The 17,655-nt window shown below is 39.9% G+C and overlaps 1 protein-coding gene across 2 annotated transcripts in view; it reads right to left on the bottom strand.

The window, feature by feature from the left end:
- Window positions 1-940: 940 nt before the first annotated feature.
- Window positions 941-17,655, bottom strand: part of pgs1 (phosphatidylglycerophosphate synthase 1) — a 33,713-nt gene continuing 16,998 nt past the window's right edge. For both annotated transcript variants that reach the window (NM_001128054.2, XM_018097672.2), the window contains 8 exon segments: window positions 941-1,197; window positions 3,508-3,638; window positions 5,729-5,877; window positions 10,681-11,175; window positions 12,711-12,889; window positions 15,171-15,360; window positions 15,793-15,880; window positions 17,401-17,478. In NM_001128054.2, coding sequence (NP_001121526.2) covers window positions 3,519-3,638; window positions 5,729-5,877; window positions 10,681-11,175; window positions 12,711-12,889; window positions 15,171-15,360; window positions 15,793-15,880; window positions 17,401-17,478 — 1,299 coding nt within the window. In that variant the 3' untranslated portion in view covers window positions 941-1,197; window positions 3,508-3,518.

Here is a 17,655-nt window from a genome sequence, read left to right as displayed (position 1 = left end):
TAACAGGAAAGTAGTTAGGTAGGTTTCAGACAATAAAAAGTGCAATGAAAGGGACCACAGAATATCTTAGATACTCAGAAACTAGTAAGGTCTTTAGCAAACGACTAAGCCTATAGGGGAGGATGAGTCAAGTCCCTTGATGATTGCTGCGGCTGCCCTTATCAAGGTGTAGGTGGCTGCAAATAGAGGAAGCCAATACAAAAGGGAAACATATTCAAACGACATACCCAATATATACAGCACCAAGCCCATGGCCCTCAAGGATTCAAATCCAAATTATGTTAAAAAGTTGAATGTATATTAGCACCTTATATGCATGAGCTGTCGCCATGAACGCAGCACTGCCTGTATTTATTAGTGCTGAACTCATGAGGGGTGGGAGGGGTTAGGCATGTAGGAAATGGCAGAGACAGTGGTCCCTGTACATAATACCAGAGTGTAGCCAGAGCTCGGCCAGAACTGCTCTTTGCTCTGTTTGTCTGGAGGCTCCCAGTCGTTCCTATTCACTTAAATACTTATGTAGTGGTGAACTATAAACTTAAATTTAATGGTCTCTTATAACAAGCCAAACGCTCACCAAATTAGACTACAAGTCCGGGTGCTTATGCCCCGAACCTCTCGCTCTGTAGGTATTCAGTCTTCATATAAGTGCAATTAATATACTATGTACAGTTGTGAACGGTTAGATATACACTCACCGCTTCCTCTCAGTGGCCCGGGTGCAATGCCCCAGACCCGCAGCAAGGGAAAACACAACCTCAAATCAGGTGTAGAAACATCACCGGCATGTACTCAACGGACTCCAGGACAGCGGTTGTAAAACTTCAAAAAGGCTTTATTCAAGGATCCAGACCTTCTCCAGAACTGCTCTTTGCACAAGCTTTTACAATGGTAATGTTAATGGTATAATGCTGCTACTGTACAAAGGAATTACACAATCTCAGAGATTTTGCAACAGTTTTATTTATATGCAAAACAAAAAAAAAAGCATATATATATGCAATGTTAAGCTCAAAATATAACTTAGTCAGGGAAACAGTTCTTGCTAAATCACCATAAAAGGTCCCAGTGGCAGGTCCCAGGACTGCGCAGCAGTTGCACTTCGAATCGAAACACTCTCCTTTGAGATCTTAGCCAGCTTCATCAAGACAGTCTGTGCGTTCAGTGCTAAACCCGTACCTTCCTCTTCTCATGCAGCTTGAACCAGAAGTTCAATAAAAAAAAATTGTTAAAAGCAGTAAATAGTCCATCGATGCAACATTTTACTCAACTTTAAAAACATCTGTTAAAATAAGCTGCTTCTTTGTAAAACATGTTTCTCCTAAACATAATGTACAATAAAGAGGAATTTTTTATTCACTAGGTCTGTTCCTTTATAAAATATCAGGCTGACAAGGTGGCCAGCGGGGGGCTTGTCTCTCTGACTTACTAATGACCAATCATTTCACCCCCAACAGGCTCATTTTTTTTTGTCTTTCATACAGGTAGAACAATATGCCCCATGGGTTAGTCAGCCTGCCAAGTCGTCACAGCTATCCTATACGTTGTTGTGGTGATTATTAGTACAGGTATGGGATCCCTTATCCGTAAACTCCTTATCCAGAAAGTTTCGAATTAAGGAAAGGCCATCTCCTATAGCCTCCATTATAAGCAAATAATTCTAATTTTTAAAAATGATTTCCTTTTTCTCTGTAATTATAAAACAGCACAGGTATGGGACCTATTATCCAGAATGCTCGGGCTCTGGGGGTTTTCCAGATAAGGGATCTTTCCGTAATTTGGATCTCCATAACTTAAGTCTGCTAAAAATCAATTAAATACTGAATAAACCCAATAGGCTTGTTTTGCCTCCAATATGGATTAATTATATCTTAGTTGGGATTAAGTACAAGGTACTGTTTTATTACAGAGAAAAAGGAAACCGTTTTTAAAAATTAGAATTATTTGCTTATAATGGAGTCTATGGGAGATGGCTTTTCTGTAATTTGGAACTTTCTGGATAATGGGTTTCCAGATAAGGGATCCCATACCTGTACCTTGTACTTGATATTAACTAAGATATAATTAATCCATATTGGAGGCAAAACAAGCCCATTGGGGTTATTCAATATTTAAATGATTTTTTTGAGATCTAAATTACGTAAAGATCCCTTAATCGGAAACCCCCAGGTCCTGAGCATTCTGGATAACAGGTCCCATACCTGTAGTTTATTTAATACGCATTACTGTCTTGCCATAACACTGTGTATTGCATGTACTAATTAGAATTCATCTACTGCATTTGATGTGAGTCACTACTAAATAGAATTCAGCACACACCATGTGCCAGACAGGGACTGGAAAAATACAATCATCTAATCATCTTACCAGACTGGGAGCTTTGTTTTCCTGTAATGCAGGGTTATGGAAAACCCACCTTTCTTTTTTTAGAAGAAGAGGCTTGAGACAGTGAGACAGAACCAGAAAGCTAAGAATGGCTGGTTCTGAGAGCCACTGAATGAAACAGTGCTCTTTACCTGGGGGTTTGCACAGTGTGAGTTTTTGAAACTTCTGAGGGTGTTTCTAGAAATCATGCTTCACGCCGACTGATTTCAAACTTCCAATTTCGCATCGATTTCTTTTAAAGGGAAAAGTATAATAAGAGGAAGCATGATGTCACAGCAGTTTCTGCTGAAAGCTTTAACTTCTGCAAATGAGGGGGAGATTTAAAGAAATAGACATTGGGAAGGCACAAGGGCGCTGGGTCTACGTAACTGAAGCTGAATGACTCATACAAATGATGGTTAATGTACATGAAAAAAAAAGAAAAATGTGACGGCTTGCCGAAGTGCTAAGCGCTTCCTTTTCTGGTTATCACATTGTGAAATATTTCATAACTTCACTTCAGAAGAAATACCAGAGAGTTGCAGCTAGATGGCCACAGACACTGAATAGAAATAGTACCCAGAAATGGTGTTACCATGTAACAAAGGATTGTTTGGTCGCTACGAAATTAACTATTACTATGTTTCTATTGCTGTGCTATGAGCTGTTCTGCCTTCTGTAATTAAAGAAAATAAAGGCCATAGCTGCTGAGGCTTTTTGTTTCCATTATGCCGTATTCTGATAAGAGGCAGGCTGCCTACCAGTATATATTGTATGACTATGGCAATTCACTGATTCATTCTCTTCTTATCCTTGTTCCTTGACAAGTACTAAATATTTGGTTTGGTAAGTAAATATATGATTTGATGCTAAATCTTAAGCAGGGGCATTCTGAATACATCTACAGCTCCCAGAATCCTCTATACTAGAACTTTCCCAGCAGAAAAGCAGGATATATGCTCACATTTGAAAGGGGGGGGGTTTAAGAAAAGAGATAAAGTTTGCACAGTCATGCACTGGCACCTTGCCTATTAAATTATTACAGAAATAATCTCCCCATAGGAAGATGTGGGCACGGAAAGTCTAGTAACCACTTTATAAGCCACTACAACGCCTGCAGTATAAGTGCAAGCAGTTACTTACCTTTCAGTGCTTTAGAAGAAATTCTTAATCAAAGGAGTTACCAGTTTCACCCACAGTTTCACATAGCGACTTGGGTGCTGGAACGTAGCAGGGCTCACAGCATTTGACAGGTTATAAAGCTGTTGTTGTTCCTTAAAGATAAATAATGCAGTACAGACAGTGAAAGATCAATCCATATAAGAGTTCTAATAGTCAGTATAAGCTCCATATCTGCAGATATTGCAAGGTACTGTAAATACTAAGTAGCCTTACCCTCTCCCCATGCTAAAGCAATCACTAAATTGAGTGTATTTTTATTAAACTAAATTAAAAGTGTCATATATAGTGGTCCTCTTTTTACTAGATTTTTGGCAAGGTGACTCATTGGTTATGTACTGGACACGTGTCCCTAATGTCCACAAATGGCCAGTTTCTTTAATATACAACAGCAAAAGCATTGGGTGAACAAACATAAAATGTAAAGGTGGCCATACATAGCAATTTCAATCTTTTGTGTAACCATTGGTCGCTCGAAAGATCGCTCCCACCCTCCACTGACATTCAGGGCTGAATCATCAGATATGGAGGTAGAAACAATAGAAATTCTACCTCCTTGGTGTGTGTATGGCTTAAGGCACCTATAACAGTGACGTGAAACTGGGGGGGTAGGATATTGCCAATGGATCACATGACAATTTAAAATTACGCATGAACATTTTAAATAGTAACACACTACTTAGTAGTAGGGATGCACCAAAAGGCTGGATACAGCCCAAATCCCAAACCGAATCCGGGATTCGATGCGTCCCTACTTAGCAGGCAATATTTTTGACAGACTGAAAAAGCAGCCTTGGATGAAAGAAAACAAGCATATGCTGAGCTCAGTTGCAGTGTAGGTTTCTAAGTAAGAGCTTTCACCACAGGTGCTATGGGTACTTTAATACCTAACAAAATCCTCTGAAAGCACTAGTAGAAGCCCTTGCCAAACAATTCACATTTTTACACAACACCGCACAGGCATTTGCAGGCGATTGCCATAGCTGCCAAAGTGGGGAAAAATTTGGGGCACGCTGGAGCTTCTAAATCCACAGGCCACGTATGCATTGCACTAAAACAGGTTCCTCAAGACTTAAAGTTCAGATGCTGAACTTGAAGAAGTAGCACTGGAGACAGAAGGTATTTTTTTTAAATAACCCTGTCATAAGGGAAGCACTAACAATAACTAGCTTGATATTTCCTGGTAAGTGCTCGGTACATTTCTAGTGAAACCAGTTCTTCTTAGATTGGATACCTTTACCATGACAAAAAGACAATGCACAAGGGCTTAAGAGGAAGTTCTACAAATAATATGATGAAGAGCATATTGAGAGCTCAGTGTGCCCACCAGAGCCAAGATTTGCTTGTGGGATTTCCTGTTTCATGATAAGCAGCAGATTTAGAAGAAAACAGAACAAAAACAGAAGCGAGCAGCATTCATTGTTTATGCTTGAATACAGTGCTATAAGTGGATTCATATAAATCCAGAAGCATCTGTTGCACCATCAGTCTTCTCACATACTGGTTTCCTGTCGTATCAGGAATCTCAGCAACCGTAGCATCATACAGGGAGGAAAGTGACATAAATGTGATTAACTATTTCATAATAGCTGACAAGAACCATTTGTTGCAAAACCTCATGGCTAAATGTCAACTCTGTGACTACAACCATCATCATCATTTGCATTTCACTGAACATATGAAAGAAAAAAGCACTTGGGTCTTCTCAAAAGCAATAAGCCCAGACAATGCCAAAATCAATGCAATACTTTGTATCACCAACTGATATAATGACTTTTTTTTTTTTTAAATTATCCCGAGCTAAATTTTAGCCTAAGGTAAAATTTCTGCTTTGTGAAGCGTACATTTTCTTGCCAAAATCTACCACCTGTGCACAGTTACAGGGGCATTCCCCTCCTGTCCATACACATACAGGGCAGTTTGGGCTTGTGCCTGCCTTTATCTGCCAGCAGAAAAAATGCACAGTGTGCCACAGCCCCAATAGGTGTATTTCTTTTAAAGCAAACTTCTGGTTTCACATCAGTCCACAATCTTTTAAGTCAGCTGTAAACTAGAAGTCACAAGGGTGGTTTCTTGCACATCCCTGTTCAGATGCTAAAACCACAACCTGTAAAAAAGTTGCTCTGCTTACACCCAGTAAAGTGTATGTCTAAGCAGACACCTGCCTCTCAAACAGCAATCTCACCTTATGAAGCTGCTGCTGCAGTTCCTTGTTTTCTGTTACAAGAGCTATTTGGGCTTCCAAGTCCCTGTGAACTGATCTATAACCAAAATTTGGAGAACCGACAAGAGTGAGGCAAGGAAGATCTGCACCAGCTGAGTAGAACCACAGACCTGCAAGATACAAGAAATCATTAAAACTTAACTGTACAATAAGATATACACACAGAGACCTGTGCAAAACTGGATATAAGATGCATGCCATATAGTATAACAAATTAGTTAATGAACTGCAAATGTTATAGTTGAACTACAAATACCACCAGCCCCAGACAGCTGTGGCTATTGTTGAAGCATGTAACTAAAGGCCTGCACATCTTTATACAGTATCCTGGTTTTTTTTGACAATTTTATTAGAGTACCATGATGTGTTTTGTGTTCAGAGACACTTAATCATAGGCCTATGATTAAGTGTCTCTGAACATGAAACACGTAAGGTGATTGTTCCTGGTATTCCAATAAAACTACTTTTAATGAAGAATTCTGCCTGAAGATTTGCTCACTGAGTGCCTGCTCTTTAATAAAACACTGATTTCTGCTCCCGAAGGCTCAGTGTGGTGCCCCTCAGCCTCTCTTTCTTTGTGGCGAGTTTAATGTACTTTACATTATATGAAAATGTGTCTTATCCCACCATTGACACAGTACAATACAATACATGTTTTGATTCCCAAAAGTGTTATCAAGTATTATATGAATAAGCAGATGGGAAAGTTAAGGGTAGTGCCCCACAAGGCGGCTTGTCAGCCTGCATATAAGCTATATGCTTGAAAAGTCTTCTTGTTGTGTTTGCACCTGGACGCACTGAATCCGCCTGGGTGCAGCCATACACTGCCGATATCTGCCAACAAATGCAAGACTTTCCATTTGTTGGTGGATATCGGCTGAGTGTGCCTGAACCGGGGCTGATTCAATGCTTCCGGGAGAAGGCTCAATTTTTCAAGCATATGGGCAGATTGTCAGCCTGTGCTTATACATGGCTGACAATCCACCCTGTGGGAAACAAAGCCAGTGTAAGACTGGACCACCAGGATACCAAGAAAACTCCTGGGGGGCCCAGGTGTAAGTGGGCCCTCCTGCTCCTGAGAATTTGGCCTGTTTCATGGTCATTCCCTATTTCTGAATGGGAAGAAAGATGAGAAATAGATGCTAGCATGTAAATAAAAAAGACTAGGAGAATAAAGAAGTTGACTGAGTAAGAGAGGAAAAATAGTTTGGAGAGTGGGCCTGGGGTCTAAGGTTTTCTGGTGGGCCCCTGCTCCCAGTCTGACACTGAACAAACCACCGATTAAAAGGAAAAGGTTGTGGGTGTGGATTCATAGGGGTCCAACTTTTAGAAGGGCCCCTAACGTAAAAAATTTATTATTTAAATAAATGGTTTCCCCTACTGGAGGTGCGGGCTAAAAAACAATAATATTTTGTAAAGAAAGCCTCCCTTGCGAGTGTTATGCCGCCCACACTGAGAAGGAGGCTCCAGGTGTGGGTGCCCATGCTGGGGTACATTCATGCACATAATGAGTGAGTGCCCCAGCTGGCTGTGCTTCAACTTCCCTTTAAAGAACCTCACATTACAGGCACGCGAAAAGGAAGTAATGAGTAATATCTGAAAATGCTAATATGTATTGAAAGATTTATTTTGCCTTTAACCAAGAAAAAGTTAAAGAACTGCAAGGCCAACCACGTGGGTGCCCCACATTATACCAAGCACCCAAACAACATATAAACATAAAAATAAGGCAGCAATTTGAACTGAAATATTACAAATGTGAGCTGACACATAAAAATGTGAACAGGCAATGTGTATAAGTTTAGGAAGAGAGGTGAGGTGCCAATATGTTGGCTTTCTCACAACAGTTTGCTTGTTACCTTATCTATATTGTTGTCTAGGCCCCTATGCTCATATCTTTAGGGCTCTGGCACACGGGGGAGATTAGTCGCCCGCGATAAAACTCCCTGTTCGCGGGCGACTAATCTCCCCGAGTTGCCTACCCCTGCCATCCCACCGGCGAACATGTAAGTCGCCGGCGGGATGGCAGACGCGGCGGCGCGATTTCGCGCAAATCGTCTTTTTCGGCGATTCCCTGAAATCGCCCCGCCGCGTCTGCCATCCCGCCGGCGACTTACATGTTCGCCGGTGGGATGGCAGGGGTAGGCAACTCGGGGAGATTAGTCGCCCGCGAACAGGGAGTTTTATCGCGGGCGACTAATCTCCCCCGTGTGCCAGAGCCCTTAGTCTTCTGTGTCTGCACCCAAAGCCACTGCACTGGCCCATATGCAGACACAAAGATCATATTTGGCGCCGAAATGAAAAAAACTCACATGTTATGGCACTGAAATACACTCCGTGTGTCTGCATCCGGGCAGTGGCTGTGGGTGCAGGCACAGAAGACTAAAGATATGAGTGTATGGTCTGTTTCTCAGCCTGGGCTTATACACAGACTTAGAAGCTACTCAGTGTGGCATTAGCCTAAGATCTTATCTAGGTTGAAATAGATTGGCAGAGAGTTATGGTAACTATATACGTTGGTGTATCAGTCTGCTACCAACTACGGGTTTAAAGTTCCTTGTTCCTATATCCTATAAGCTTTATGTTGTGCCCTTGTTAGTAGTGGACAGTGAGGGATTTTACAGTTTGTGTGTATTCAGGCTTTAACATAATTTTTCAAAGGAGATACTACAGGTATAGGAGTCATTATCCAGAATGCTTGGGACCAATGGTATTCTGGATAAGGGGTCTTTCCATAATTTGGATCTCCATACCTTAAGTCTACTAAAAAATCAATAAAACATGAATTAAACCCAATAAGATTGTTCTGCCCCCAATAAGGATTAATTATCTCTTAGTTGGGATCAATTACAAGGTACTGTTTTATTATTACAGAGAAAAAGGAAAACAAATTTAAAATTCTGAATTATTTCATTAAAATGGAGTCTATGGGAGACAGGCTTTCCATAATTCAGAGCTTTCTGAATAATGGGTTTCCGGATAATGGATCCCATACCTGTACGAACGATTTGGAATTATTTCCTAGTATTCTGCACTAATGTAGCATATATAGAATACTTCATTTGTCATAAAGATACAGCTCTCACTTTGTCTCTTTATATAGGTAATGTGGAATCTAATACTTATGACAAATGAAGATCTGCATTAATACAAGCTGCTACACATTGTTATTTTGACTGGATTTGTGCCTTTAATTGTGAAATGTAGAACAAGGCTTAAAAGACTAGAATTTGCAGAAGGAGAATTACTATCAACTGAAACCTGCACTGTATGAAACTGGCAAAACCTGACAAGCAACTGACCGTAAATACCCATTTGTGCACTCACTGCCGGTAAAGTCCAGCAGATACAGTATATTACACTTGCATTTACGGTTATTTTCTTTGTTTTTGCATTTTTTTTACCCAACATACAAATATTTGAATGTGCAAATGTACATTAGGTAAAAACTAGTTTAGACAAAAATTAAGCTGTTACATGTAAAACTAAGCTGTGCAACTGGGTAGTAGGTGCCTGATCTTTGCTGGACTAATAGGCAGCTTGTGGTGGCACAAAGTGTTTATACTGTTGCACAAGTGCACATTTCTTGACAAATAAACAGGTAAATGGACCAAAAACTACCAAAATAATACTAAAAGACCTAAGAATATAATTTGCAACTAAAGCTTCTAATGAAGTAGGGCTATTCTAATATTTGTATGTAGCCCTATTATCTATTTGATCTAGCATGCTGGGTAACAATTACTGTCCAAGTTGCTTCACAGTGGCCCTCCTCCTACATGTCAAGGACTTAGCATGTATGCAGCAAGCAGCCTTAGGGTGCAAGGTACTTGATACACATGAACAGTAAAAGAGAGGTAATGGTGTAACCTGGAAGTGAAATTAGGATGCTTTTGAGGGTGATGGCACAGGGGGGGCTCAGCCACCTGTGGGAAATCACCTCTTCCATTGGCTACAAAGGGCCCAAAAATCCCTCTTCATTTAGAACTGCAGCAATAGCACCTAATTGCATAACATCTACCCACAATAATTCCTGTAGGTCCGCATGACAAAGATATTGTCCCCCAGGGAAGAGGTCAGTAATGAAACTAACCAACCTAATTTTGTGAGAATATGCAATTGAAGTGTTCCGCAATGCGGGACATTCATGGAACTATCCGGGACAGCGGGATGCACTATAAAAATCGGGACTGTCCCGCGAAAAGCGGGACAGTTGGGGGTTTGGGGCAATGACAAATGGATTATTTTGTCACCTGAATTAAAGTGTAGGTTGTAAAACAACTGAAATGCCAGTTCAAATTGTGAAGAGATTACATTCACATTACATTTGATTTGCCCGTCTGACCCTACCAACAAAGCATACTGGTCGTTATGTTTCCCCCCTGGTGGTATAAAATCATGTACATGATGGGGTTTCATGTAAATTCCTATTAGCTTGCACCTCCTTTGGCCAGCCGTAAGCGTTTAAATTGAGATGGTAGGGTTTACATTTCAGAACCCTTGGACACAGCTCATAAAATCATCTTTCAATAAATGTTAAATGCTAATTTAGTACAAACTGTATAAGACATGACTACCACATCACAACATTGCCAATGTGTGTTTTGATGTTGCAACACACCTTCAGCTAACTTAAGTTCTTACAAGTGTTGTCTCTGCACACCCCCTACCCATGCTTTCCTGCCCTATTCACACATCTAGGAACTGACTGCTGGTTATACACGCCTTTAAAATGAGCACAAATTAAAATGCTAAAACTTGTGTAAAAGTGTTAATATTAGTATTTATACAACAGTGTGTTCCACCATAAGGCAATTCCCATAAAGTTCGTTTTCAGCATATGCTAAGACATTTGCTCCATATATCTAAAGCATGGGTGCATAGGTGTGTCTTGAGTACAAGGCAAGACTTACCTTTAGCATGAAATGTCCAGAGGTCTCGATGGTATTCTCGTAGCTTAACCCTCATCTCCTGACCATGCCTGCAAACTTCACTATAGAACTGATGCTCTATATGTACGTAAGCAGCTGGAATGGCTCCTGCAATACCCTTGGCTCCAAAGAAGCCATTAACCTCAGGGGCAGCTAACAAAATGTTGTAGTCGGCCCTTGTGCCCAGAAGTAGGTCCATATATTCCTGTGTTAGGTTAAAGTAACCAGTGGTTAGATACAGCTGATCTCCTCTTTCGGCCTCTGTTAGCAATGTTTCTGTGACTAGTTCATCTATCTGAATTCCAAAAGGTTTCATTTGCACCAAGGGGTAAACCCAAGTATCTGGAGGTTCCATGTCGGAGGCTGATCTCTCATTCTGAAATTTGGTACTGCGATGTTCATATTGCCGGCGTCTGGCATCTTCTATTACTCCCATGACTTTTTTACTGGCAGCTTCACAATATTTAGTTTTATCACCTGAAAAAGAAAGCACTCGCTAAGTAAGATCATAAACCAAACAGACAATCCCAGTAAATGAATTACAGATAACCAGAATTTTAGTTAAAAAGAAATGGAATTTGGATTGAAGGCCCTAAAGTGCTTGTCTGTAGTCAGGGTCACAAAAGAACCACTCCAGCTGTAATATCCGCTTGCTATAGTCTCAGTAACAGTAAATCCTAAAGAAAATGTCACAAGTAGTGTGTTTTTTTACACAGTGGTTTTGTTTTTTGTTTTTTTAAACTCCATCAGCGATATAATTACACCAAAAATGCACTCACATTAAAATTCATTGGATCAGCAAAATGGCAAACACATGTATTTCTGTAACACGTTAACATGTAAAACGAAGGACACTGCATTTTATGGTGTTGACTGTAACATGCCACTAACTTTCCATGAGTAATGCTATTACAATGGTAACTACAGCGCGCGGCTAAAATACACTGCGCTGTCAAGATGGCACCAGCAATTCTTGCAAGAATGTCACTGCGTCATTACTGCATCATTAGTCCTGCCCTATGACATAACATTTATGGAATGACGCAATGCATCGTGGGAAATGAGAAGTTTCTGACCATCCCATTGGAGTGAGGGACAGTTAAAAGAAAACATGTGGCCAAAATCAACTTGAATCTGCTTGTGTTTATTATGCACTGGCATAATTACGCGCCTGAAGGAGTTTTAAAAAACGCTGTGTAAAAACACAGTCAGGTTCATTTATCATCGCTGGGCAAATTTGCTCACAGGCAGTAACCAATAGAAACCCATCAGTGATAGTTTTTTTCCAGCCAGCTGCAAGAGGAACAATGAATTAAACAATTTGATTGGTTGCCCTGGGTTACTGCCCATGGGCAAATTTGCCCAGTGTTGATAAATGACCCTCACTATGTGTGGCATTAACCTAAAGGCTTCACTTATAACTTACCATACTGTCTTGTCATTAATAACAATTATGAAACATTAGGTCTTTCACTACTAAAGTAAACATGTGAACAATCATCCACAAAAATTTTTGGTTGATAGAGATGTAGAGGCAGTATTAGGAATCCTGCAGTATCTGGGTACATGGGTGCCTGAGAACAACAAATACAGTATAAAGCAATAGCTGCTTATGCTATGCTATCAGTCTGTGGATAGCCAATGTCCTTTGCATTCGGATTTGATTAGTTATGGCAAGTCATAGCAAGTAGAAATGGTTACGAGGGCTTGTGCTTATCATAGCACACATAGTTAGTATCTACCAAGAGCATCCTTATAAGAACATGGGCCAGTTACTTTCCCCAGAGAAGAATGCTGAAGTGGTTTAGGTGTTACCCTGTTTGTGGGTTAACTTCCTGCCAAGGTTTCACAAACTACATGTGATCTCAAGTAAATCACTTTTATCTTTATGTGATTGCTTGGGAGGCTCTGAAAAAACAAGATGTTTATCACCCTGTGAAATAAGAGGGTCTTACTAAATGCACACTTGTTGGGTGTTGGGTCTTGTCAGGTGCAGAAGGGAGGAAGCTCACCTTGGTAAGGATGCTCCATTCCTTCTTCTACCTGAACAGTGTCATCTGGTTGTAACTGCAGAGAAGCCTCTGACACTGCTCCCACAAGATCACTGAAAAAATCTGCTAGTTCGGAGCAGCCCTGGAATAGTACATAGCGGTCCTGCCGGTTTGTGAAATATGAATCGCTTAGGTTTGCTCTGAAAAAGAAACAAAGTTATAAGCACTTACACAGTCTGTACACAAGACAACCCAGATACGGGTGCCATTCATTTTTGTTGCACAATTATTTGAGTACAAATATGAAAAGAGACACTGAGGGGGTTATGTAATAAAAGGCACTTAGTTTGTCCAGGTGCAGTAACCCATAGCAACCAATCAGCAGGAAGCATTTACTGGTCATCTGTTTAAAAGCAATCTTATTGGTTGCTGTTAGTTACTGTTCCTGGGCAAACTTAGTGCCTTTTATTACATGGAGGTGAGCATCTTGACTGGATAGGAATCTAACTAAGCAGTACTCCAGGCAAGCACTGGAAGAAGACCATCTTGCTGCTGTGATAAATGGGTTGTTTACCTTCATGGATGGTTACAGCATGTTACATAGACAGTGAGCTTATCCAACAGACATTTTGTAGGTCTTTTTTCATTTTATGTATCTTTCATTTTATTGTTGATTTTTTTTATAGATAAATTACAGCACTGACATATGGTTATGGTATAAGAGGAAACAGATGCTTGATACAAGATTACTGAAACTTTCTGCTATCAAATTACATTTATAAGAATTATTATATGAAGGGAAGTGAGAGTGCTGGGGAGAGAAACTAGGGTAGGGGTTAAGATACATAAGAAGAGATAAGTCTAGACCAATATATTTCACTGAAGGTGCCAACATAGTTTAATAATTCCACAGATATACAAATCTTTCACCAACGAATTAGGCTACATATGCTACTATTTAATTATAGCCCTTTAGCACTGAAGATCTGCGTCTCCAAAAATGCCCCCAGTAAAATGCCATTATCTCTGCCCTCTGCTGTCATAACCAACTGACAATAAATGTATGTATATGTATATATATATATATATATATATATATATATATATATATATATATACCAAGAGAAGGATACCGCACTCGCAGGACTTACTTGGAAAAAGTTGATTTATTGTTCACAACATAACTGAGTGTTATGTTGTGAACAATAAATCAACTTTTTCCAAGTAAGTCCTGCGAGTGCGGTATCCTTCTCTTGGCATACTTTCTGAATTTATAATACTGCACCCGGGCGTCCAGTGATCTTTAGACGTGAGTGCCGGCTTCTTTAAAGACTATATATATATATATACATACATACACACACACATACACAATATAAGAATTACAATAAAAGAAAATGTATAAACAAGGCTAATTAGTAATTAATTCCAACTCTCATATCATGGAAGTGCAGAACCCAGAACATTCTGCATCAGCATTTATTAAAAGACAAGGGAAGGCTTAATCATGGGGTGGGAGCCAGTATAGTCTAGTATTCAGTGCAACAATTCATAGAAATTCATTTTATTACCTATAAATGCAATTAAGCTGTTCTTAGTGTTATTGATTCTACTTCTGAGGGCACCTCGGAACGCAGTTTAGACAGACCATCATATTATGCCGGTGGATTACAGGCAGTCAATCTAAACAGGAAATCCTGTCTGCCAATGCCTTCTGTCAGTACCAAGTATTCATTATCAGGTAACTCAGATGCAACAAGGGGCTGCACCTTCAGCATGTAGTTTAACAAGTGGATCATGGGACAATGCCATTTAGTATGTCTGGCTTATGTATTTATGTTAAAGGCCCGTGTGTGCCATACTCTGCCTGCCCTATGCTGCCTGTGGGAGGTGAACCTGCCAGGGGTCAGTTCTGGGTGTTTGTTAGCATTTGAATATAGTCATTATATTGTCCCTGAGGTGTGTTGGGGGTTGCTGTGCTATCCACAGGGGAGGCATATGGATTTAAGGGCATAATAAACTTCTTTCACATATAAATGAAGGGTGATATCTCTGCAGTGAGCACCAATCATTTGGCTTTTACCACTAATACTGTGGGTATTAGTGTACCACTAATACTTTGGGTATGGTCTCTTGTGATAACATGTGTGTGGTTTGAAGTGAGTGCGGTTTAAAAAGGGGAGTAATAAATAATTCAAAAGCCACAAATAAAAATTAAAGATCCATTGTAAATTGTCTCAGAATAGTTCAAAAGTGAGCAACCCCTTTAACAGAACAAGCAGATATAGAGAGGGTAACAAATTCAATCTACTAACCAAAGGAATCAGGTAAGCGCTTTAATCGTTTGCGATCTAATAACACTGTACGTTCAACATGGGAGGATAAGAGATATGCATACAAGACTGAAATACACCTATTGTACAGATTTCTCTGCTGTCCATTCTGTGTACACAAAAGCACACTAAGAAAAGCTGCTCTTACCCACTAAGAATGATGTTATCATCAAACAGGTAAATCTTCATATGCTGCAATCCAATAGTCTCATTAAACCTCTCTGGGACAAGGAGACGAAGAAGGCCACGTAGGTGTGGAGTGTGGAAAAGAGAAACCCGTACATTGTCTGGGAACCTATGCAGCAGAGGAAGCAGCATGGTGCGAGAATTCTTTCTACCTGGGTTGATTAAAAAAAAAAAGGAGGTAATTAGGAAGCCAAACTGAGAATTTTTGTAACGTTAACATTAAGGGTAAAGACACATAGAGCTACTAAAAGCAGCTACTTGCTGTGGAAACTAAAGTTGACAATGCTAATCACTTACTGATAATTGTCTCTACGTGTGTTTTAGCAGATGCAATTCTCAGTATATTGTATATGGCAGGGTATTTTTTGCCGTGACAAGTAGCTGCTACTAAGAAGCTTTTTGTTTTTTCACCCTAAAAGTAATCAATAACTAGCTGCATCTTGGGACATAAACAGAATGTTCAGATTGGCAACTAAACAAATTAAGAAGATATTTATCACAGGCTGTGTGTCACCATCCTCTTAAGATGTGACAGTGATTTTCAGAGGGAGGTGTCACAACCTGCTTCAGGGGCCATCACTGACCCCGGGATCCTCTGGTGTAGTCCAGCAGGATGGAGACTTGAAGCTCTGAGGAGTCTGGGCACTTGAGAGTCTCCTCTAGGGTATTCACCTGAAATAAGATTGAGAAGGAGTAAACAGAAGGCCCCATTATTCTTGCATCCAAACAGCATAAATATATATAAAATATATACATATATTTTGTCACAAAAGAAGCAAATAGAAGAAATTAAAACATTCACTCAACACTAACTTCATGCATGATATGCTGTGCAAATTCACATATTTATAAAGCTTTGTTATAACTTTACACTGGTCTGTACCCAACGACAAAAAAAGCAGCTTAAAGGAAAACTATACCCCCAGAATAAATACTTAACCAACAGATAGTTTATGTCATATTAAGTGTCCAATTAAAGAATATTACCAATACAGTAGAACCCAGAATTGATGTCCTTGGATTTACTACCATTTTCTCATGGCCCCCTGGGAAACGGCGTTATACTGTATATATGCCAGCTAAAATTGCCCTTTTATATCTTTTGCCTTAGGACACCATTTTGTGATGGGCTGTGTGCTTTCAGAGATCACCTGACAGGAAATAATGCAGCTCTAACTGTAACAGGAAGTAGTGTGGGAGCAAAAGACTGAACTTTGTTTATTCATTAGCTGATGTGACCTAACATGTATGCGTGCCTTGGTTTGTTTGTGAGTAACCTAAATCATATAATCCCGGGGGCGGTCCCAAGTACTTAAAATGGCAATTTTCTATGTAGGATTACCCAGGGGCACATACTACTTTAAAAGTATATTATTATTATGAAAATGGTTTATTTAAATGAAACAGGGTTTCACATATGAGCTGTTTTATCCAATATCATTTTCTGGAGACCTACATTGTTAGGGGGTATAGATTTGCTTTAAACAAAGTCGAAAACAAAACTGGTGGTGTGTGCCTCAGCTTTTTATACAGGATAAAATGAAAAAACAGCAGCACTCCGGAAATGTTGTAGAAAAAAGTGACTTTACTCAAGTGCACACAGCAACGTTTCGGGCTTAAACCAGCCCTTTATCAGCTTTTTATACAGCCACAACATTTAACTTATGCTTTGGGGCCTGACTACGTCATATATATTTCAATGGGTTACACCAGGTTTAGAGTGCATTGAAGGAAATCCACAAGTCTTGCTCAAAAAGATTAATTTAATGCAAAACCAATGTTTTGTCCATTACACCAGTCTTTCTCAGGTTGTAACAGCCAATACCTTGGCTTTGCATTAAATTAATCTTTTTGGCCAAGGTAGATGTGTAAGCGTAGATTTCCTTCACAGGCATCAGTTGTTATGTTGGCTGCACTGAGGTGCAGTGCTTCAGATACACGAGTGCTGGCATTCTTTTGCATATTTCATCTTTAGACATTAGTTACATTTTTACACCATGTTTTGTGTATAATTTTACATCACTTTATAAATATGTCCCCAAACAGAAGAAATATAACTCTATAATGCCTTTTCAAGCTGGGTTAAGCCTCCATACCCAAAATTCAAGACCTGAAAGTACTGCATTACACATACTGAAGCAGTCCAGTCTCAATAGCACTCCTTAAAGCCTTCCCTCTTAGCATTTCCTTACCAGCTCCTGCTCCAGTGGCCCAATCCCTAGGTATAACGATGCCATTGTAATGCGTTTCTTAGATGTTTTTATTTGTGCCTGGTAGAGGGGAAAAAAAAACGAAAAGTTAAAGTCAGTGTTCTCACTGGTCATTCTAAAAACATTCCTACGAGCTTAGCTATGCGGCCCTATGCTTAACTACTAACCAAGTCACACGGTCACACCACCTATCTGTTCTATTTTATAAATATTCAACATATGTTGGAAAGGCAGCAC

This window comes from Xenopus tropicalis, chromosome 10 (assembly GCF_000004195.4).
Source record: "Xenopus tropicalis strain Nigerian chromosome 10, UCB_Xtro_10.0, whole genome shotgun sequence".
NCBI lineage: Eukaryota > Metazoa > Chordata > Amphibia > Anura > Pipidae > Xenopus > Xenopus tropicalis.
This window is presented reverse-complemented; position numbering and strand designations above follow the sequence as displayed.